This window comes from Pelobates fuscus, chromosome 1 (genome assembly GCF_036172605.1).
Source record: "Pelobates fuscus isolate aPelFus1 chromosome 1, aPelFus1.pri, whole genome shotgun sequence".
Taxonomy (NCBI): domain Eukaryota; kingdom Metazoa; phylum Chordata; class Amphibia; order Anura; family Pelobatidae; genus Pelobates; species Pelobates fuscus.
The window spans coordinates 79454357-79479588 of NC_086317.1; the positions used below are offsets into that span (position 1 = coordinate 79454357).

General features: G+C 40.6%; 1 protein-coding gene across 2 annotated transcripts in view; it reads left to right on the plus strand.

Annotated features, from left to right (window-relative positions):
• CUX1 (cut like homeobox 1) overlaps positions 1-25232 on the plus strand; it is a 337454-nt gene that overhangs the window by 136090 nt on the left and 176132 nt on the right. For both annotated transcript variants that reach the window (XM_063449907.1, XM_063449906.1), the window contains exons 5-8: positions 296-433; positions 8399-8522; positions 11704-11780; positions 12830-12896. In XM_063449907.1, the coding sequence (XP_063305977.1) occupies positions 296-433; positions 8399-8522; positions 11704-11780; positions 12830-12896 (406 nt within the window). The remainder of the gene's footprint in view (positions 1-295; positions 434-8398; positions 8523-11703; positions 11781-12829; positions 12897-25232) is intronic.

Genomic DNA, 25232 nt, shown 5'->3' on the forward strand with positions numbered 1-25232 from the left:
TACACCATCTGTTTAAAATAACAGAGCATGGTCAGGCTCAAATACACTTAACTGTTTCTTTGAGAATTTTATCATGCTCAACGTGGCTGAGGATAATGAGCGTTGTATTTTATGAACAGCACAATACATTTCATAATCGTATTCTGTATAGTTGTATATTCTTTTATTAAAAAAAGTTTTTTAAATAGTTTTAATAAATCCACTTTTTTGTGTGTGTGTAAGTTTTGGTTTTCTTGCATTTTTTTTTTTTTTGAATGACTGTCTTTTTTGATTTTGATTTTTTTTTTCTTTTTAGATCCAGTTCCTGTATTGGATTTGGGACAGCAGCTCCAGTTGAAAGTTCAACGTATGCACGACACTGAAACTGAGAACCAGAAGCTCCGTGAAACATTAGATGAATATAACAAAGAGTTCGCTGAAGTAAAAAATCAAGGTAGCAATGATACATTTATTTTCATGGTGTTTTTTATTAGCATGTTACTGGCCCAGAGTTTTATATATCCCGAACTTGCTTCACTGCTAAACCGTGCTAACGGAAAACTGCTGAACTTACATTGGAGAAGTAGGAGAGCTGTATTATTAACCCCTTTGTGACGGCAGAAATGGAGCACTTGTAAGAATGTCATAGGATTTGCCTAATTCCTTGTCCTGTAGGGGTTAAAATAATATGCCAGTGTATCTGCCAGGGTTCTATAGCAGAACTGCATTTGTTGCTGTGATCACTGGAAGCACAAATCCTTTGATTAGCAATGGTTTTAAGACTGTTTGAGTGGATGGCCTTACATCCTTAATCCTTTCAATGGCAGTCACTGATTTCAGTATTTCTGATGATCATTAGATTTAGTTGTAAAACGGGAATTTGCGTGTTGTTGTTGTTCGAATTTCATTATGCACTGATCTCCTTATCCTGGTTCAAATTAAAGGATCTTCGTGATGAAAGAATCTGTTGGGTATTTACTCCTTTAAATGTGCAATTCAGTGTTTAGTTGGCAGTCGATGTCAGGTTTATTGTTTACTTAAAGATTACAGAAATAGCTGCATACGATTTTTTTTTTTTTTTTTTAGAAGACATGTGTCTTTTACATGTGATCAACTGACTCTACAGTTCCTAAATGCCTACATCTGTTTATTAGAATTAAGGCAATCCCCCTCCCCCCAATCAAACTTATATTCAAAGGAGAAAATAATCTGTCTGTCTGTCAGTCTGATTGGAGGAAAGGGAATCTGTTGAGTGGTGTAGGCAACCTTCGGTACTCCAGATGTTGTGGACTACATCTACTGTGGTGCTTTGCTGGCATTTTTTTCGCTGTAGGTGCATTATGGGAGATGGAGTCCTCAACATCTGGAGTGCCGAAGATGGCCTACTCCTGCGTGTGTCTGGTCACTCAATCATCGCTTGCTCAGTGAGATGAAACGTGAAAAGTACTGCAATGCCTTATTGCATGTCTTTCACAATTCTAAATATATTCTGTTACTCAGTTCTATTTTTAAACATTGATATTATAACCCATCTTTGTATTTTGCATCTTTTATCCCTTAAAATGCTTGGTATGCTAAAACTTTAATTACACCAAGCAAATAAGTACTCTCGGCAGCCATGCAGTCAGAATTGGCTAGACATCTGCTTTATGATAATTAAACGTATTTTTCGTGGGATTTATTGTGTAATACATTGTAGTTATTAGGGGCCAGTTTATTACCAGTACTGCCCTAAAATAATTAACTTGCAATACTTTAGCAACTCCTTTTGCCACGTGATTTGTTATTTAGAAATTAATTGTATTTATTTATTTTAAGCCGCTCTATTAAAGTGTGATTTATTGTTATGGAGATCACACCTGCTCAGCGCAAATAGATTTTAGATTTCCTGCTTTATTTGTTTAGTGGAATTGTTTTGTTTCATTTTAGTGATCATCGTATTTATTCTGTTAACTTACTCATGACAGGGCAGTAGTGTTATAAAGCCATTTGCCTTACGCCTTGCTATTTAAAGGAACAGTATTCCTAACATTATAGTGCTGGAATACCTATCTAGGTTTCTGCCCCCTACAGAATGGAGTAAAAAAATGTAGCTTTTCCTTTTACCTTTTCTCCATTGGTGTGCTGGTCTCGCAGTGGCTGGCCCACCACTATGGCTGAGATCATCAATCTTGATGATCTCAGCCAATCCAATGCTTTTTTTTTTATAGGAATGGATTGTGAGGCTATTGTGCATCCGTGGCAAAATGCTGTACTGTTCCAATCAGCATCTCTATGGAGAGTGTTCAGCATCCCCATGCAGAGCGTAGAGATGCTGAACGTAGGTGTAGATGTTACTAGGCAGCAATGTAAGCATTACCTTTTCTATGAAAAGGCAACATTTACATTGAAAAGCCTGCAGGGACAAGCTATAGACACCATAACCACTGCAATAGTCTGTAGAGGTTCTGGTGATTATAATGTCCATTTTAAGGTTAATGCACTTTTAATACATTTAAGCAAAAACTGTATATTGGTCGTGTTTATGGAAGTTTCAAAATAAACAAGGTCTTACATTCAAAGATTATTTTGCTCTTTGTGATGTCATTGTATGTATATTCATTATGACTTAGAACATTGGCTCATTTTTGTTAACTTTTTGGTAGGTGGCTGAGAGAGCTGTGATATATAAAGGATACTTTGTTAATGGTTAAACATTTTTATGTATCACCCTTACTTCACAGCACAGTAAAAAGTGACACAGAATATTCATAGATACAGAGTTACAGATAGTGAGACACATAATTTGACAAAATGGTACACAGGGAGTATTGGACCCTGCCCTTATACAGAACATGCTACGCAAACTTACCCTTAATGGAACACTCCATAAAAAATAGTAGATCTACCCCCAAAGAAAATATGCAAAATAAATGATATGCATATTTTCTTTGCGGTATAGCTACTATATTTTTGCAGTAGGTGCAGAAACAAGTATTTGCAGCTACTACAAGACCTCCTCTTCTTCCCCAGCAAAGACTTTGTGTTTGTCCAATTACTGTTTTTTCAGTGAGCTTTGTTGTATGACAACACTTATTATACACTCACTTATTATAAGACAAAGCTGTCAGTGGGAAATCTCCATTTCAACATAGGGTGTACATGGACAGGATTTAGATGACCGCATAGTGCAGCAATTGGTCCTTTAAAGGGATTAAAGTAATTCTCTGTAATGTAATATTATCTGTGGGTATTTTTGTGCAGTATCGTGTCTGGGAAGCACCGTTGAGAGTGATGGACTGTTGGTAACCATGTTGTTACTAATTTTGTGTTTTGCATAGGAATCCCAAAATCTTAGCAGGTCAACACTTAAATGAAAGAATACTGATCGTTTAACCTCCTTAATGGCCGAGTGTTAAACGTTGCTGTCATCTTATTAGAGTCCCAAAATACCTTATGACAGCATTGCATGCCCTTCTTATTCAGCTTTGGCAGCTCCATGCAGTCCTCTTGTTCGTAATAGATTCTGACATTCCTTTTTTGGAAAATATTTTTGCACTACATCCTGCATTGATGTCCCACTTCAATCAAATACTTAAAGGGACCCTACAGGCACCATAACAACTTTATCAAAATGAAGTAATTAAGTTGTTATGGTGCCAGGAGGTCCATGGTGCTGGCTTACTTTTAGGGGTTAATCCAAAAGTTTAACTAAAAAGATTCGCTCTGCCCTCTCAACATCCGCTTGCAAAAAGCTTCAAAACAGAAGTCTAAGTCTGCTGCAGGCGGGAGAACTGCTGATTGCCTTAGAGAGGTCAGCTAATGCTCTAAGCCAGTCAATGGGTCCCCATTTACAATTCAGCTGACTGTTCTAAGCCAATCAGCAGAGCCCCTGCTCGCGACAGTCCTACGTTGGTGGATGCAAAGAGATCAGCCCTGAAGGAGGAGCCTTTTGTGGACTGTTTAATTCCCGAAGGTAAGCCAGTTCCAGGGTTCTCCTGACACCATAAAAACTTCATTTTGATGAAGTGGTTATCTTCCCTGTTGTGTTCCTTTAACAAAGCGATTTTAAAGGGCAGTGAATACATTTATGAATTTTTGAAAATCGAATACTTTGGTTTTGTCCTAAATGATTAATTACATAGAAAGAGATGTTTAGGTTATGATGTCAAGTAACCAAGAGTTCTCTAAAACATAGCTCTTCCAACTGTGTCTCTAACCAACGTCCTAACAGAGTGTTCTGTGGCCACTTAAAATGATGGTGACCATATTTTACAGAGGACTGGTGAGTGCAATCATCCGCTAAGGAGTCAGTTACAATTAATATGCGGCATTTATTTCTGATCCTATGAAGAAAATATACATGGACCTGCTTATATCAAGGGTCTATAATTTATAAAATATATGCAATTATTCTGTTTCTTTATTTCTTTTCTTTTTGACGAGAGGCGCGTCAATGCAAATACCAAATGTGAGCATTCTGGAGTGTGCATTGCTCTGTCTGTGCCTTATATACCTGTCAGTCGGAATCTGTTACTCTAAAGCCCAATAAAAGTAAAAGACGCAAAAAAGTATTTGAACGACTGCCAACATCTGGAAGATTAACTGATAAATCCAATAGCTGGAGTCATCTCATCAAAATGTTTATTGTACACAAAGCTTGAAGTGATTAAATTCTTGTTTACGCAGAAGCTTAAGTAATCACCATCAACTTGGAAGCAAGGAAACATTGTCACTGTAACTAACCAATCTCAGTCCTCCAATGTTTCATTAAAAGGTAGAATCTGACTTTAAAGTGCAGTGTTTATGCGAATACAGGAGGACCTCACACTAATGTTAAGGGAAATGGCTATTAGAATAATTAAACTGGGTAAGTACGTTTCTAATTTGAGCACCTGAAGAGTTTGCTCTTTGACTGGTTATAAAAGGGGCACCAGGGCACTCTTGGCACTATATCAAGTAATGGATATGGTGTATGAAGTGTTCCTTTAAATGTATGTATTAAAGGAACACTATAGCCTTACGAATACCAACATGTATTCCTAATGCTGTAGTGCTCCCCTACCTATTGGTGTTCATCCCCACCCCTCTGTAACGGTTGAAAAAGGAAGTTTTACTTATCTAACATTCCGGGGCTGCTGCTCCACATCCCTGGCTCAGATTATTAGTCTTGATAATCTTGGTCAATCCAAAGCTTCCCCATAGGGAGCCTAGTGTGCATGAGTGGCAAAATGTTCTGAATGAGTGTGGAAACTCCTCTAGTGTCTGTCTTCCTGACTAGGGGCCTGTTAACCACACAACGAAAACATTGCCATTCCTGCAAAACAGCAGTGTTTTCAGTTGCAGGGTTAAACAGATAGGGATATGGAACCCAGACCACTTCATTGAGATTAAGTTGCCTGGGTGACCATAGAGTTCCTTGGGGTCCATATCCTCTCTATGTATTAGTTTGTTGTACCGAATATGTACTCTATACTGAACCAAACACTATGTATAAATGATAATTGAATGAATGGATGACATGATAAAGAGAGTGTCAGAGTAGTGGCCCGTCCATGGCACGCAGGAACCACAGCGTTAAAGTTAGGGCGATAAAGGAACAGGAAGGTCCTTTGTAAACAAGGGTGCAACTGGTCATGTAGAAAGAGCAAGACTAATTAAAATAAAGGGAGACATCACAGAGAAAAAATGCCCAGTCCTGCAACACTGTAATGAGGTGCCAAAACTGGCATCTCTGGGACACTCTAAGCAAATTTACCACTTCGCTTATTGGTACAACTGATTGTGTTTACAAGAACAATATGCTAGAGATCCAGGTTCGATCAAGATTTGCAGACATTGCTCAATTTAGTTTTTCTCCTCACTCTATTCATTGTGTCAGTCTACCATCCATCAGTGGTGGTTTTTATTTGATTTAAAGGGTAGTGAATTGTGGTGAAGTTCCAAAATAACCTGGCACTTTTTAGGAATTTAAGAACCAGCGGTAGATATTTCTGCTCCTAGAAATTAACTTTTCTGGACATCGTTGCATTGTGTTTAGGTCCTTTCTTCTTGTGCATGCCATCCTGTTTTGGATATATTATAGCATTTACAAGATGGCTCCACAGTGAAAAAACTGTTAGATATTCAAGTGGTCATTACAGCTAAACTACTCTACTTGGTTAGATAAAAAATATTGGTCTCTAATTCAATGATTTCCATAGTAGAATCCATTGCTGTTGCTCTTTGGTTTACCATCTACAAATTTCTCTCCCCCACCCCCCGCCACCAAATGGCACTATCATCCATAACAGTAAAAGAAAAAAAAAAAACAGCGTATGTATGTTCATCTGATATTTCATTTTGTGACCGCATGTCCCGAATTTATTTCTAGCGCAGTGTCCATGGAGAATTAGTTAAACCTTTGTTTGTTTGAAATTGAGCTTGGAAGGACAGCCCATTACAGCTTGTAGTGATTATCCTGTACAAGTCTTTGTGACCAATACCAGATCAGGCCACCTTGGAGCGGAGGACCTTAACTAATTAAAATACTGTGGAAAAACAGACTAATTTGAGTGCTACTCAAAAACAATTTAAATGGCATATGCATTTTTCTTTAAGCTGAATGCTTCTGGCTTGAAAACCGCTGTAGAGCTTGATTACTGTTAACCTGAATCAGCCAAAACTTGAAAAGTCTCTGCCCTGGTTATGGTCTGTTTCCCATTATAGCCTAAACCAACACGGTGCATTATGCTAATCTGAAAGGTTACTCTTTGCAAATCAATTAGAATGTGCAGTTCCAGGTAAATATATAACTTCATTCTGTTATAGGATGCAATCTAGAATATACTGTGTTTTGTGCCTTTGAACTATTTACCATTAAGTTTTGACTTTTTTTTTTTTTTGCAATATTTTAGGTCAAGGTCTTTTCCTCACTGTTGTGATGAAGATCTTTCGATTTCTAAGTTGCTTTTGATCTGTTTAGAACTTTGATGCTTTTTTTTTTTTTTTCTGATACAAATTTTGCAAGCACGTTGTGTCACTAGAAAAGGAAACCAGGAAATTAAAACGATTACTTCAAACATCATAACCATGACGGTTCTCTGGAGTATTTATGATGCCAGTACCCTGGCCCGGTTTACTTTCTTACCTGGGCTACGATGCTCCCTGGTGGTCCATTGATTCGCCTTCAGCTTCTGTAGAGCCTCAGAAGCCGTAGCCTTTCACATTCACCGACTACCCTCAGCCCATGCTTGAAATTTTTTAGAACAACATTTTCACAAAATTGGCATTAGTTAGTCCTGAATTCTAGTCGCGGGTTGGCTGATGATACCCCACTGACACTGCCCGAGGTGGAGTTAAACCTCCGGCTGCAGGGGGGTTAAACTCTATATGTCTAGCATTTCAATGCAAAACGCTACACGTACAGACTTCAGGCACCATGACCACTTCAAATCACTGAAGTGGTGTCATGGTGCTTGGAATAACACTTTAACTTTGAATTGGGTTATTTAGATTTTCAAGACCTAGAGTTTCTAAAATTCCTTACATAGATTAAACAGAGCCCTCTTCTCCCCTTTTGTGTTTGTCAACTTTTATTTTGTCTGCCAATTAGTGGCTGTTATAGATCCCCACTGTATAATCGTAAAGCACTGTGGAATTTGTATAAATGCAAATAATAGTGAGTGACCTGTTATATACAAATATGATATAAGCACATTGAAAACCACATTTAATAACTCTGCTATAGGTACAGCTAGGCTATTTTCACCAAAATTGTGTAATTTGCCTTTTAATTAATCTTATGATACTTATTATGCCTTGTTAGGACATATACGGTATATAAAACCTCCCTTAGTACTCTGCATTAATAAAAAGCAATACATATTTAAAGCCATATATAACGTTGAGGCAATAAAGAATGGGTATGCAGGTCCATGTTCTGATATAATATTTCTTTATCAGAATTGAAGCCGAGAAATATGCAAATGTTGGAAGCAGACGCAGAGAGGCATGTGGAGCGTTTATCACGCACGTCCAAGCTATGGAAAATTAATGCTCTAATGTACACAACAAAGCAAATGAACTGCCCGCCATGTAAATTCATTCTTTAGCCAACACTGAGACTTTATTAATCCCAGCTCAACAGAGAGATAATTTGAAACTGTTCAATAAGGTGATATTATGTTTTGCAATTGATTTTTCTTTTCAGGCATGTTGCAGAAACCCTGGCTCTGTTTCCCAGCAAAATCCATTGATCCTTTTCAACTGAAACGTTTAAAGTTCAATTTAACATTTAGGGAGTAAAAGGTCTCCAAAGGGACTCATATCTATTGATTTTGTGTCAGAGTTGAAGAGCTGGAGTTTAAAACACACTGATCCTACAGGGTAAAGAAAGCCTTGTATTATATAACCACATGAAGCTATGTAAACACATTTTCTCCCAATTGTTTTTCTACAGAGGTTACAATAAAAGCACTTAAAGAGAAAATCCGGGAATATGAACAGACCCTGAAGAATCAAGCAGAAAATCTGGCTCTAGAGAGAGAACAAAAGTTACAAAATGACTTTGCTGAAAAGGAGAGGTAAGTAGTAGCCTCGGAGAATGAATTCTGCCACAATATAGGAAGGATTAAGAGGGGTGGAGGGGGGGAAACACCAATGTGACAAAGAAGGTTAATGCATTTATTAAAGTCACAATTAAATCATATTGTTTCAGGACTTTTAGGAACAGAAGAGCTTCCTCGAATAGTGGTGGTATACACATAATACTGCATTCCATTGCCCCTTAATTAAAGGTGGTGCTCTGCGGTTATAACCATGTACCTACCAAGTGATCACAGATAATTTTACTATCCTTGGAGAAATCCAAAGGCAGAGAACCCCTAGTGAAAGAACCGTTTTCAACCCCTTTTCTGTAAATCATAGAATTCTAGTATTTTTATTTTTATTTTCTTCAAACTGCCTGCTACATGCATGTATGATCTTTAGGCTCCCAGCTGCCCAACGGTGATGATCTGTCCTGTACGGTCATTTTAGGAGGATTTTTTTTAAATGTAGACTTTTTTTTTTTTTACTAAACATACACGTGAGCTTTTATACAGGCCATACTGCCATACGTTTGGAGTTGCAAGGAATGTTCCTTCAACCTATGGTCAACATATCATTCCTCTCTACTGATTTTCATGCACCATTCCACTGTATTAGACAGGATGTGTGGATATGAAGTCCTACCCCAACACCTTATTAATCAATAACAGATCTCATTGATAGAGTAGCTAGGATAGAGTTGTGTGATGCTCTACCATTGAACAACTAGAATTAGATGAGGTCATGTGTGATACAGAATGTGTGGCGCCTCTGAGGACCAAGATTAACAGTTGTAGCTTTACCTGCAGTAATGAGCAATGTACCTGCAGTACTGGAACAATGTGCTTTCTATTTATTTATTTTTGATTAGCAAACATTACATTTTTTTGTAACATTTGTAAGAAATCAAGATAAAATATGAGAGCGTTAAACATAGTGTAAAACATTTCATATGTTTTTTTTTTTTTTGTTAGTTGTTGTTTTTTTTTTTACCTGTTGTGTCTATGGGGCATCCAGGTTATACCTGTGGGGATAATTTGGGGTAATGGGTTTACATTTATTACTCTCTTTTACCTGTTTGTTTTGTGGATATTTACATATAGTATTAAGCAGCGTGCAATCACATTGTGACTAGGGCACTACAAATATCCATTTTTCTTTTTACAGACGGCAATACAATTTTCCACTTGTTATTGCATTGTGTAGAAAAGTATTTTCATCCTCTTAAATGCATATTTTTTACAGTTAACTTTAAAAGGTATTATCAAAGTATTAATAAATCAGCGTGCACATTTACTTAGGTGACTTCAGTCTCTTACGCTGTATGGATTAGCTGTTCTTTATTACTTATGTTATAATGTATCATTATGTTTAAGGAGTGGGTTACACAGCATGCAGTGATACTTCCTGGTTTTCTATGTGATTAATGAAGAATTGTAGATGAAAAGAGCCATTAATTGATATCTGTTACAACAATCCCCTTTTGTTGTCCGACTATGGGGTCTATTCACTAAATGCTGAATGCCAGCCAAACGCTGTTGGGCTGTTACAATTCAACTGTTTCAACCCTTTCAGTTATTCACAAGGGGCAAATCTGTTTGTTTCACCAACAACTGAATCGCAAACCAGTGAAATGCAGTGGGATTGATTTAATTTGGTTATTCCAATTCCTATGAAAGAAGTCAGGGGTATTGCACCTAAAACGCTAACTGGGTTATGCACTACATAAAAACATAGAATGTGACGGCAGATAGGAACCATTTGGCCCATCTAGTCTGCCCAATTTTCTAAATACTTTCATTAGTCCCTGGCCTTATCTTATAGTTAGGATAGCCTTATGCCTATCCCACGCATGTTTAAACTCCTTCACTGTGTTAACCTCTACCACTTCTGCTGGAAGGCTATTCCATGCATCCACTACCATCTCAGTAAAGTAATACTTCCTGATATTATTTTCAAACCTTTGCCCCTCTAATTTAAGACTGTCCTCATATTCCCCCTGTCTCGTCTTTCCTCCAAGCTATACATGTTAAGATCCTTTGACCTTTCCTGGTAAGTTTTATCCTGCAATCCATGAACCAGTTTAGTAGCCCTTCTCTGAACTCTCTCTAAGGTATCAATATCCTTCTGGAGATACGGTCTCCAGTACTGCGTACAATACTCCAAGTGAGGTCTCACCAGTGTTCTGTACAATGGCATGAGCACTTCCCTCTTTCTACTGCTAATACCTCTCCCTATACAACCAAGCATTCTGCTAGCATTTCCTGCTGCTCTATTATTGTCTGCCTACTTTTAAGTCATCAGAAATAATTACCCCTAAATCCCTTTCATCAGATGTTGAGGTTAGGGCTCTTTTAAATATTCTGTACTCTGCCCTTGGGTTTTTACGTCCAAGATACATTATCTTGCACTTATCCACATTAAATGTCAGTTAGCAAACCCTGACCATTTTTCTAGTTTACCTAAATCATTTGCCATTTGGCTTATCCCTCCTGGAACATCAACCCTGTTACATATCTTAGTATCATCAGCAAAAAGACATACCTTACCATCAAGTCCTTCTGCAATATCACTAATATAAATATGGAAGAGAATGGGTCCAATAACAGATCCCTGAGGTACCCCACTGGTAAGCCCATGCTTTGAATATACTCCATTGATTAAAGTGAGAAATCAAGTGAATATCAAATGTTAGACCAGAGTAGCCAAACTGAAGGCATACCTGACTTGGATAATTTTTCCAATTCAGCTAGTTTGACCTTATATTGGAAATTCACTTTCAATTCTCACTTTAGTGAGTATATCATTATGCTTCCCTAATCATATACCACCATAATGCAATCCTAAGCGTCATTTTTTGTTTGTATCAGTATCAGGGAAATTCTACTACAATGTGGCTGAAATTTGGTTGCACTAATTTGTAATAATACCACTGCAGCAATGAGATCCATTCAGCTCAGTTGGGTTAGCATTCTGTTGTTGGTGAAAACAGTCAAACACAGAGGAATTTTAGCAGAAGGAATACAGGAGTATGTGAGCCGAATGAAACTAGCCACATTTGCAAAATCAAATTTAATGTTTAGTGAATAAGACCCTGGACATTATTTTATTCACACCTTTGTTCCATCTATGTAGTGGTACACCAATAAGTTGGTAATTGGTTCTTCTCTCTTTCAGAAAATTGCAAGAGACACACATGTCTATGTCTTCCAAGTTTGAGGAGTCTGAACACAAAGTTCAAGTTTTGCAAAAAGGTGTGTACTTGGTATTAACGCTGGTTATCATGTGTGATGGCAGTCTTTCGTCTCCCTGTGCTGGGACTAGGGAATCTGGCGGAGAATAATTATGTCATCATGCACAACCAAGAAGTCTCTGTAATCCTCATGTTCCCTGGGATTCCAATTGGAATGAGTATAGTGCTCTGTTACAGGCCAGTCTTGGCCTCCTAGCCACAAATTAGAACATGGGATTCACTCACAAAGAAACAGATGTGCTTTCTTTCCAGTGAAGGGTATCATCATACTAATTGAAATAAAAAAAAAATAAAAAAAAAAATATATATATATATATATGAAATATTACATGTTTTTTTAAAAGGAGGGGCCACATGTAGTTATTGCTAATTACCATCACTTGATAAATCTACATTCACGTCTGCCTTTGTGTTAATTCTGTGTATTGGGTTTCTGAAATAAGCACCCATGTCCTCTACTCAGCTGGCCTTCCCTAATATATGCTCCCTTCAAAGGGGAGTACGCTGGAATGGAAGTTGTTTTGTTTTTTAATTGGCAAGTTGCAGAGTTGGGGGACCAGCATCACAAGGGTTGCTCTGACCATCAACATTTGGTTGGAGTGATCCTTTAAGCTATGGTTGTTCTTAGTGTTCCTTTGTGTTTTTTGCTAACCTGTTATATAAATATGTATATCATCTCCTGTTGGTTTAACCCCTTAAGGACACATGACATGTGCGACATGTCATGATTCCCTTTTATTCCAGAGGTTTGGTCCTTAAGGGGTTAATTCCCTGCATTGTATGAATGTTTATAGCATCTCCTGCCCATATAATCCATACCATGCATGTGAACAACTAAATGTACATTTGCTTTATTTTGCTGTTAAAATATAAAACTATTCAAAAACAGAGGCATAAAAAACCAGTGTACTTTGTCTAATCAATTGGGATCTCAAGATGCTTTTTAGCATCACCTCACTTTTCCTTCCAATACCAACGTTAGTTTCTGAATCACACTTATCTGAATAGTTCATTTTAACTAATCCTTTTATTGTGTTTCCTTCAATCTAGCATTGGACAAGTCTCAGGCAGCATTATTTGACCTGAAAACAAAATATGACGAAGAGACGTCAGCAAAGTAAGAAAGCAAAACTTTTTCTCCCCCTTCCCCCTCCCCCCCTTTCTTTCGTGTTTCATTTTCTGTGATGTAAACCGCTGTCTGTGAATTCTCTCAGCACAGCCAGTAATCCAAGGAAAAGCTCTCTGTTAAAATTTTTCATATTCTGATAATTCCTCAAAGGAATGTGAAAGTTTAGTTCTTTCCTAATAAGAAAAAACATTACTTTTAGTCTCGAATGAGTGTGTGTTCTTTATTTGGATGTCGGTGCGAGGTGATTACTTTTGGTTTAAAGGGGACGTTCCATCCGAAAATGAAAAGCTACATAGTATCTGTGAAAGACGATTATGTCATTCAAATAGTTTTTGAGCTTTATCTGAATTCTAAAGGACACAAGAATAGCACTTGGTAGCTTCTTTCATTTCAATGATTGTTTTGAATATAAAGAAGAAAATATTTTAGATTCCCATTTTCAGCAACACCTTTGCTTACTTTAATCTTCTTGCTTTTTGCATGTGCATAGCTGCTGGGGGTGTTTTTTTGTTTGTTTTTGTTTTTGTTTTTTTAATAAAAAGAAAAAAATGCCTGAAATAAGGAAATTAATTTAAAAAATAAAAAGTGAAGTAGTGGTCAAAAATGGTCAAATTGTATTTTGCCTACAGTGGGAACAACCATACACCAACCTAATGTATCTTCAGACTACAGGTACCCCTTACTGATAGGCATTATTCTCTCATTTGTTGTGCTTTAATTTAAGGTAATCTGCCAGCTTCTTCTGATTTCTAGTTAAATAATATTTAGCAGATTCTGCAATATCTGCAAATTGTTAATTTAAATGTTTAACCTAATGCCAGGCATTCTCGAAGTGCAATACCTGGCCCGTACAAATCGGAAGTGACTGAATCCTGTCAGCACATTCCTCTGACGATGCACTATACCTGCAGACAACATCCTTAACAGTTTTCTTTCCCTCCACATTTCAATTACTAAAAATGCCTGGGTTATTGCTATTAAGTGGTGGTTCCCCAACACATTGTAATACTTTGCAGAGTTGCTAGGCAACTGTCAGATATTTCATGCCCTGTCAGATAAAATGAGTGAGAGGTAATTTTGCAAGCATCATGCTCACGAACATAATGTGATTATCATTGTACAGCTTAGCTACTTTCAAATTCCGATACAGAATCCTCAACAAACCATTCCCATGTATGCCTTCATGTATGGCCTAAAATGTTTGTTGTGTAAACAATAATTGCAGCTCACAGCTAGCGATGGTATTTCTCAACCCTTTCATAGTGTGTGGCATTAAAAATAACGTAATATACCTGCAGTTTGTGTATGTTTTGTTTTGTGAGAGGTAATGGCTATGGGTACTTGATTTTTGTCAAAATATGTTTCAAGTGCTTTGACAAACAATCAGCGTATTCCCTGACATTCAAACCCTCAAACTTCTGTCTTCCTTATCATATTAAGTAAAATATATAAGAACGCACATTCTGTGTCAAGTCACGGCACACCTTTTTTTTATTTATTTTTATTTGGAGTGATCTCACTCATAGCCTTTCACCACAACCACTACAATTAGCTATAGCGGTTATGGTCTGTACAATACTCCTTTAAATGGGTGAAATGTAAATTGTTAATGCATCCTCTTCATCCAGTCTGCTTGAGTTGTAGCATTGTATGATTGGCAATATTAACATGTATAAATTACAACTATATGCTTATATATGTATGTAGACATACATACTGTACATATCATTTTTTATATTGTCGAGAAATATATATGTATAATCTCAAGAAGATCTAAACAGTTTACAACATTTGTTATATAAAGAATCCGGTTGCATGTATTATGTAATTTAATGAGTGTATATATACCATTGACTTGCCTTTATTGCTACATAATATAAAACCGTAGACTCTTGCTTGGCTTTCGTGTCATCTCATCTACGATTTGTAAGTCTTACCCTTAAGCTCTGGAAAAATTTCCGGTCATGGTGTAATGCACACTTGAATTTTCTCATTATCTTCAGTGCTCTAAAAGATATCTTTTGCGAATCCCGTAACCTCGGGGAATATAAATATAAAATAAAATGTATATCTACTGTTTAACCCGGCAGCCATAGAAAAAACGGCATTGACCTTTATTAAGATCACATAAGTTTAATGTAAGAGAGATTTTTATTTACAAGCTATCGCGCATGTAATGGAAGAGAAACTGTTCTGCATTATCTTCCACGAGATTCACAGGAAATGTCACTAGAGCCATAATAACAACTGGCAAGTAATAATAATAAAAATAATGCTTTGTGTTTTCTGGAACCCCATTATCTGTGGCTTTAAAGAGGCAATGTCAGTTTAGAGTTTTTTGAAAGAATAGTATCTTTATGAAAAGAACATGTGAAGATCACACTGGAATTTCAATTTAATCAAAAGATTAAATATCCCAGCCCAGTATTGTTACTACTTTTTCTTATGTGAGTGGCGGTTTTTGGCTTGATCTGGCTACATCTAGCCACTTCCCATCTCATGGTAGGTGATGGCATTAGGTATGCCTATGGCTCATCTTCCATTTATTAAACTTATTAGAACATTGTGGACCCAGGTAGACAATAAAACGCTCAGACAGCTCAACACCTTACAAGAGGGGGTCCTATGGCACTCCTGACATCGTCAACACTTCAGTGAGATGTAGCGCTTATGGTGCTTGGAGTGTTTGCAGTATGACAGTCGGACCTTTTTAGGTCTCCTGACAGGGCATATCTCATGCCAGGTCCATTTCTGGGTTGCTTTGGTGACCCGTATTTGTTTGACTGCAATAAATGTGATTGCAAATAAAATGTATGTCTGGTTGCATAACTAACCCAGTCTTATTATTGCATGTCAATAGGTCACAAAATCCTATATATATTCTCAGTAATGTTGGTGTCTGCCATACCACTAAAATGCTTCTTCTAAAACAAAAGGTAACCGAATAAGCCAAAAGACATATTGAGAGGTTTTTGCAATATATTTTTGAATGCACATATATCAACTTAGCAATATGCACCCATCTTTCCCCACCTTTTTTGGCTGCTTACTTTTTAACTGTAACTTTCATACATTTTTGCTAATTGTTTTATAACCCTTGTAATCCAAACCAAAAAAAAATATATTGCTTGTATTGGTGTTGGTACATGGATAAGAGGTTCACAAACCATAAAACCATAAACGGCAACAACAAAAAATTTACTCCAGTGCCTTAATGATAGTTACCAGGTTTATTGCAGCAATAACAAGAAAACACAAATGAGCTGACTTTTGTTCTGTAGACTTCCATTTGGCCAGAGAAACCGCAATTCCCTAGGTATTTAAAGAAATGTACCTGGAAATTTTAAAATGTATTTATTTTTGCTCTTTAGAGATCTCGAACAAGTGATAAATTAGGGCATCAAATGGGTTGCATATTCTTTAGCACAGTAATTAGTAACTTTGGACATTCAACTGAGATTCCACAGATGGCATCTCAGTGGTTCTGTATCCCTGAACTAATGTAAAGGGTTCCATGGCATGTATTTTATTGCTAAAAACATCAGGCAAAACTGCTAAATTGTCAACACAACATTTTTTTCTTAATAATTCTTTATTTTTGTAGTGGATAAAAATACAGGATGGTTGAGACACATTAGCTTGAACATAGTTAACAATATAAAAATAGGTAATCTATGTCATAAATGCTGCACTTTTTTTTTTTTTTTTTTAAGGTAATAAGGTCATATTCGAACAAGTAACACAGTATGGCATTAGAAGTAAAGGGATGGAAGATATGTTAATATTAGATTAAGCATACCATATCAGATCAAGACCCCGGAGCCCTCAGAAACATACAACCAGCTATGAGCACTAGTAGCCACTGGATTGGCTGCATGGAGAGTCACCCCAGTACCTAGGCAGAGGTCCCCCAGTCCCCACCGCCGGCCGTGTAGAGCCACCATTTTTCAGACGTGGGTCTGTTGGAAGACAGCCACCACAGCCTTGAGGACCAAGAGCGGTGTGTCGCTTGACATGAATTCCCCAACGTTGTGGAAGCTGACACAGCAAAGCCAGGAGGTGGTGAGTAGAGAGGGAGAAATAAGTGCTTCAGACGGTCTGCCTCGGTGTCGATTGTTAGCATCCCGTGAGCCATGTGTGACACAGACAGTGTTGCCCATCCATGCCCACATGGGGTGCCAAGAGCCCTGAGAGAGTCCACCTTCTCCGTGGAATGAGGAATAGGCTCCGCCGCCATCTTGTGTGGTAAGCGAGTCCTCCAATGCAGGTAGCTGGTAATCTGGTAGTAGGGCTCTAATGTGGACCGGGATGACCCCCACGGGCCCAAAGGAGGCAAGGCAGAGCCTGCGGCTAGCGGAATAAAGGGTCCGGCTTGTTTCAGGTATGCAGAATAGCAGGGCGGCGGCCGTCCACCCCTCTCACTGCTGAAGTAGGCCTTGGTTACAAAGATTAGATTTCACCCCTCTGGTGCCAGGTGTAGGAATAGACCGCTTTTGTGGACCAAAATGTTTGCAAATTATGGGAGCTGTTCTTCCATGCGACTTGCAATCATGGCGGTCAGGCCCCACCCCCAACACGGCATTTTAATTATTTTAGTGATCAGGCTACATTAAAGGTAGAAGACATGCCGTTTGTTCTAGCATCACATTAGAGGTAGCACCACGTGAATGATGTCTGCTTTAGAAATGTCTTGGTAAAATCATTGCATTTTGTGCACGGTTGACTAATTGACATAATGGATATGCTTGAAACCGCTAGAAGAGTGTGTTGGTAAAATTTGAATGTACTAAATCTGGCTGACTCACAGGCATTTTTATATTAATGCAAGTATTTACTCAGGGGTGAACACTACACTAATTTCTTTATTTTGAAGTGTTTTATTTGCACATTGCTTGGTGTCTGACTCCTGAAACAGGCAAATGTCATGTGCTGCTTATATCAGCTTACTGTTGTACACTTTATAATTCATGCATCACTTTCCAGATAATGTGTATAATACAAACTAGCAAATATTATCACAACTGTACCAAATACATACTATCTCTCCTTTACCACTCTGAGACACCTGATGGGCAAATCCTCCATTAATCAGGTTTGATAGAAATCCAAAGGAACTCCACCACAAAAAAAGTTGTAAAAAGTTCCCTAAGCTTCTTACATTCACAATTTAGTTTAAATGGAAATCAGTTGACAATATTGCAGCAATCGCAATACAAATTTTCAGCGACTGCTTTCATTGCCACCGTGTCTTTTTCAAGGTGCCTGTACAATGTGCAACAGACCTTGAAAAAGGCAAGGTGATGTCGAGAAACTCCTGGGAAGTGACTGCTCTCCATTAGAGATTTCTAGGAATATAATGTATCCATAGTTAAATTATCATATTTAATATTCTTCAGTTAAATAATAATAATAACGTATTTATTGAACCAGGAAAGGTACATTCAGATTACTCTGGTTTTCAAGTATGTCCTGGGGATGTTACCTTAGTCCAATATCCAGGGGTTCTCACTATTACCCAACTCATTTTAGCTACCACAGAAGGATGAAGGGTTTAAGTCAACTCTGCTGGGATTTGAACCTGTCACCAGTGTTAAACAGACTACCGACGATGCATTAGCCCTCTGAGCTATCTCGTCAGTGAGCTATGTTAATCAAATGTGCAAAATGTACTGTGTACTTGTAGAGTCAGCAACAATAAAGTTTATTTAATAAACAGTGAGTGTAGGGAATTGACAGCTGATCTGCAACATTTTGAATAAAATATATATTTTTTGGGGGGGCAGGGGGTAAATTAACTCTGACATGTAGCAAACTAGTAAGTAACTAATAAAGGCTTTATTTTATTTGGTATATGTGTGTTATATTGACAATGTGCCGGATGGAATATCAGAAATGAGCTTATGGCAGCCGTAAAGTTTTCCATGTGTAGGATCGGAATAAAATGCAATTAGCCTTTATGCTTAGAACAAGCATCCATTGATGAATACAGCTGGTCTTTGTTTTACGCTGTCTTTCAGAGTGGGAGGTAAAAGTGTTCTTCATGTTTATTAATGCAGCATTTTTATTTATTTTTGACAAAAGCTAGACTGATTTTTTTCTTATATTTTTTGGGGGGGGTCATGAATTCGATATGATCTACACTTTAGGGTGTAAGAATTAATAATAATACTACTGCCTAAAGTTAAACGTGACTTTTTTCTGTAAAACACTAGTATTTGTAGTAATATATACCACTGATTGATATTATCTTGACTAAAACACACTAGCACTGTTGGCAAAGTTGCCTTCTGGTAACCCTTTTAATTATGTCTGTTTCCTGTGCTCTTAGCAACCTAAATATATATCGTGAGTGAGTAAGAGGAATGAAACTTTGCCTCTCCCATCTGATCATGTCCGTGCCCTGACTATTTATGATGGTGTATATATGCTTTTTACATCCTCTAAACCTGTAAGATAAATTCACATGCATGGACAAATTTGTCTTTCACGGTTTTACGAAAAAGACCACGGGTATGTTTTTCAGGGGCCTGGCTCTAGAAATCTAAAGTGTTATGTTAAACCTCTAGAATCTCTCACCTGAGCAGAAAATAGATTGATAGTGAAAATAGCTTTAACGAGACACAGAGCAATAACGAGATTGTGGAACACCGTACAGACCACAACTCAGATAAGTCACCAAAAATTTCTGAAGCATTACAAATGGATAACCGCAATTGTAAACAATACTTATAACATGTTCCTCAATTTCTGCTAGAGGCATCCCGCTATCATTTGGCCTTTATAGATTGGCCACTCATTGTTGATTACTCTGATTAATATGGTTAAAGCCAAAATAAAAAATAAATAAAAAGTTACTCTGATTTATTTCGTTTTCCTTAATTTTGATTTGTTAGGGAAGGGGAGTTAACACACTGTTTGATCTTGAAAATATATTGTAAACAAGGCACACTGTTGGCTAGTGCCGGCTTCCAATAAGATTCTTGACTAGGAAGGCCATGTCTTTTCCTGTCTTGTAATCTTTTAAATTGAGCCAGTTCTTCATCAGATTTGTACATGAAACAATAAACCTAAATATGTCTTCCTACTCCTGCAACATAGATGCAGCATTACACTAATCCTAGCCTGACAAGCATGCTTGGAGTAATAGGTTACTGATACATGTGGGGTTGCCTATATTCTCCATATATGTAGTCATTTATTGCTGTTTATTGTCTGCCTCTATCTCCCATACCCAACTTAAAGCGGCACTGTCATGCCGAATTCCGTTTTTTTTTAACCCCCCTCCCGCCTCAACTACATCCAATCGACCCCCTAGTCATCCCCAAATGCCCCTATACCCCCCACATTACCTATTTTTTATTCTTTATTTTCTGCCCGATCTTTATTCAGGGCGCCGCCATCTTTGTGTGGGTAGGTGAAGTCCCTGTGGGACACGTCATCTGCCCACACTAGATAGCCCTGAGATTCCCGCACATGCCCAGTGAAACACCTGGACATGCGAACGGGAATTTCACCTATTCATTCATTCATCAGACAGACGAATGAATGAATAGAAAAAATCAGACGAACAAACTAACACTGTGTATCAGTGTTAGTTTGTTCGTTCAGTTTATTACAAGGAGGGAGCTACCGGCGTGCAGCTCCCTCCTTGTAATATGTAACTATAGAAGCGGCAGGGAGCAGAGCTCCCCACCACTTCATAAGCCCCCCAGGTCCCCCCCTCACTCTATGGGGGTCAATATGACCCCCATAATAGCACAAGGGAGATTAAAATCTCCCCAATGCCCCTACTCGCTATATCGCGAGTAGGGGCATGTCCACTAAACAGTGAGCAGCCTGTGGCTGCTCACTGTAAAAAAAAAAAAAAAAGGGTAATAAGGGGGGGACGGGGGGCCTACTGTCCTCCCCCGCCGGCCCCCACCCCTGGACGGCGGGTGGGGGCCATAATGGGAATGAGGGGGGACCTACTGTCCTCCCCTCAGGCCCCCACCCCTGGGCGGCGGGTGGGGGCCATAATAGTAATAAGGGGGGGGGGACCTACTGTCCTCCACCCCCCGGCCCCCACCCCTGGGCGGCGGGTGGGGGCCATAATAGTAATAGGGGGGGGGGACCTACTGTCCTCCACCCCCCGGCCCCCACCCCTGGGCGGCGGGTGGGGGCCATAATAGTAATAAGGGGGGGGGACCTACTGTCCTCCACCCCCCGGCCCCCACCCCTGGGCGGCGGGTGGGGGCCATAATAGTAATAAGGGGGGGGACCTACTGTCCTCCCCCCCGGCCCCACCCCTGGGCGGCGGGTGGGGGCCATAATAGTAATAAGGGGGGGGGGGTCTACTGTCCTTCCCCCCCCCCCCGGCCCCCACCCCTGGGCGGCGGGTGGGGGCCATAACGATAATGGGGGGGGACCTACTGTCCTCCCCCCGCCCCCACCCCTGGGCGGCGGGTGGGGGCACTAAGTAAATTCCCCCCCCCCATCAAGGTGACTAGGGGTGCCCAAGCCCCTAGTCACCCACCCCCCACCCCAAAAAAAATGCCCCTACCTACCCCCCTCACCCTAAAAAATAGTGAGGGGGGAATAAAATTGCTAACCTGTAAAGTAAAATTAAACTTACCATTCGACGTCTTCTTTTTTCTAAAATCTTCATTTTTCAGCCCCAAAAAAGGCCAAATAAAAAACCATCATAGCCGTCGAACTAAAAATAAAATAAAAAACCCGAGCGCAAAAAAAAAAAACCCGACGAAAAAGAAAAAACCCGAGCGCACAAAAAAATAATCCATCTTCACCCATGGAGGGCTCCGCGCAGACTGAGCTCCGCAGGGCGGGGCAAGGCTTATAAAGCCTTGCCCCGCCCTGCAATTAGCCTAAGAACACTCTGATTGGTGGGTTTAAGCCAATCAGAGTGCTCTTTGTCATTTTACAAGCGTGGGAAAGTTCTTTGGAATTTTCCCACGCTTGTAAAATGTCACAGAGCACTGTGATTGGATGGCTTGAAATCCATCCAATCACAGTGCTCTGTGTCATTTTACAAGCGTGGGAAAGTTCTTTGGAATTTTCCCACGCTTGTAAAATGACACAGAGCACTGTGATTGGATGGATTTCAAGCCATCCAATCACAGTGCTCTGTGTCATTTTACAAGCGTGGGAAAGTTCTTTGGAATTTTCCCACGCTTGTAAAATGACACAGAGCACTGTGATTGGATGGCTTGAAATCCATCCAATCACAGTGCTCTGTGTCATTTTACAAGCGTGGGAAAGTTCTTTGGAATTTTCCCACGCTTGTAAAATGACACAGAGCACTGTGATTGGATGGATTTCAAGCCATCCAATCACAGTGCTCTGTGTCATTTTACAAGCGTGGGAAAATTCCAAAGAACTTTCCCACGCTTGTAAAATGACAAAGAGCACTCTGATTGGCTTAAACCCACCAATCAGAGTGTTCTTAGGCTAATTGCAGGGCGGGGCAAGGCTTTATAAGCCTTGCCCCGCCCTGCGGAGCTCAGTCTGCGCGGAGCCCTCCATGGGTGAAGATGGATTATTTTTTTGTGCGCTCGGGTTTTTTCTTTTTCGTCGGGTTTTTTTTTTTGCGCTCGGTTTTTTTATTTTATTTTTAGTTCGACGGCTATGATGGTTTTTTATTTGGCCTTTTTTGGGGCTGAAAAATGAAGATTTTAGAAAAAAGAAGACGTCGAATGGTAAGTTTAATTTTACTTTACAGGTTAGCAATTTTATTCCCCCCTCACTATTTTTTAGGGTGAGGGGGGTAGGTAGGGGCATTTTTTATTTGGGTGGGGGGTGGGTGACTAGGGGCTTGGGCACCCCTAGTCACCTTGATGGGGGGGGGGGGGGAATTTACTTAGTGCCCCCACCCGCCGCCCAGGGGTGGGGGCGGGGGGAGGACAGTAGGTCCCCCCCCCATTATCGTTATGGCCCCCACCCGCCGCCCAGGGGTGGGGGCCGGGGGGGGGAGGACAGTAGATCCCCCCCCCCCCTTATTACTATTATGGCCCCCACCCGCCGCCCAGGGGTGGGGGCCGGGGGGGAGGACAGTAGGTCCCCCCCCCCTTTTTTCCATTAGGGCCCCCACCCGCCGCCCAGGGGTGGGGGCCGGGGGGTGGAGGACAGTAGGTCCCCCCCCTTATTACTATTATGGCCCCCACCCGCCGCCCAGGGGTGGGGGCCGGGGGGTGGAGGACAGTAGGTCCCCCCCCCCTATTACTATTATGGCCCCCACCCGCCGCCCAGGGGTGGGGGCCGGGGGCTGGAGGACAGTAGGTCCCCCCCCTTATTACTATTATGGCCCCCACCCGCCGCCCAGGGGTGGGGGCCGGGGGGGAGGACAGTAGGTCCCCCCCCCCCCTTTTTTCCATTAGGGCCCCCACCCGCCGCCCAGGGGTGGGGGCCGGGGGCTGGAGGACAGTAGGTCCCCCCCCCCTTATTACTATTATGGCCCCCACCCGCCGCCCAGGGGTGGGGGCCGGGGGGGGGAGGACAGTAGGTCCCCCCCCCCCTATTACTATTATGGCCCCCACCCGCCGCCCAGGGGTGGGGGCCGGGGGGTGGAGGACAGTAGGTCCCCCCCCCTTATTACTATTATGGCCCCCACCCGCCGCCCAGGGGTGGGGGCCGGGGGGGAGGACAGTAGGTCCCCCCCCCCCCCCTTTATTACTATTATGGCCCCCACCCGCCGGCCAGGGGTGGGGGCCGGGGGGGAGGACAGTAGGTCCCCCCCCCCCCACTACTATTATGGCCCCCACCCGCCGCCCAGGGGTGGGGGCCGGGGGGGAGGACAGTAGGTCCCCCCCCCTCATTATCTTTATGGCCCCCACCCACCGCTCAGGGGTGGGGGCCGGGGGGGGGGGACAATAGGTCTCCCTCCCTTATTTTACTTTACGGCCCCCACCCGTCATTTAGGGGTGGGGGGCAATATTTTTTTTATTTTTTTTCTACAGTGAGCAGCCACAGGCTGCTCACTGCTTACTAGACATGCCCCTACTCGCGGTATAGCGAGTAGGGGCATATTATTTACTAATACAAAGTCATTTTTACTTGGTGTTAGTAAATTTGGCTGAAAGACCAATTCAGGTCTTTCAGCCTTTTAGTAGATAGCTCCCTGATACCGTGGGAATTAGGGAGTTATCTACTAAGTGGCTGCTAGATGCAGCCACAGCAATGAATAGGATCGGAGTTTCATTCATTTGAATGAAATTCCGATCCGAACAAAGTACCGAATTGCATCCTAACACCAATGGAGAAACGGTGCTCATTCTGTTAGGATGCAATTCGGCAGTTTTGCCGGCGTTCTGTCTAAGTGACAGGACTTTCGGCAATACTGACAGGAAGTATTGTGGGAACTGGGAGGAAAGCTAGGGATCATGGGAAAATTGCTCTGACCAGCGGAAATGAAGCACACTTTGCTCCTCCGCTGGTCAGAGCTGGTCAAGCGGAGGAATCCCATAAGACAAAGAGTCCCTACTTTGTCTTATGGTTTTAAAGAAAACTAAAGAAGACAGGAAGAAAAGAATAACAGATCCTGAGAGAGGGGGAGAAGAGGAAGAGATTGAGGAAAGGTAAGTTCGGCATGACAGTGCCGCTTTAAATTGTCTTTGTCACTAACTAGGATCTAAACATAATTTGCTGAAGCCTCAGTTGATGACCTCATCACTGGGTTTCCAGTGGCACGGTACAGGAAATGTGTCAACATTCTTTTCCTGCTGTTCCGCTTCAGCTTCTTATAGTTCAGCTGCCAGGTTTTGACATCATTGCTGTACTCTCAAGCATGCGCAAAAGTACAACACAGGTCTGTGGAAGATCCTGTGAGACACACAGTGTCCTCCATAGACAGGTCCTTGGGAGGGCTTGACAGGTTGGACTTCCCCTTAGTCCCAAGCTTATCAAGAGGAGGAAAATATTAAGACAAAGTACGTTTTCTTACTATATCTTTTGACTGTGTTGGAATTTCAGTGACATTCCAACACTGTCAAAGTGACGATTTCATAAAAATGTTATTTTTATGAAATACTCATTTAGGAGGGGGGAGTAACAGAACAACTTTAAAGATTGTTTTTAAACATGTGTGGACAAGATTTGTGAATACCAAAATATGACTTAGGCTTGAGTTCATCTTATTGTGTCATCTGTGTGCGCTTGTATGTGGATGTATGACATAAAGGACCGTTCAATTTCATTCTGTTTCTTCTGTTTTCACTCTTCCTTATGTTCCGTAGCCTTGCATGCAATGCAATATTGGAAACATTAAGGAGTCTAGGTCTGTGTCCCCCCCCCCCCCCGTTTCTTTGTTTTTGATATTTTGTTTTAGTTCATGTT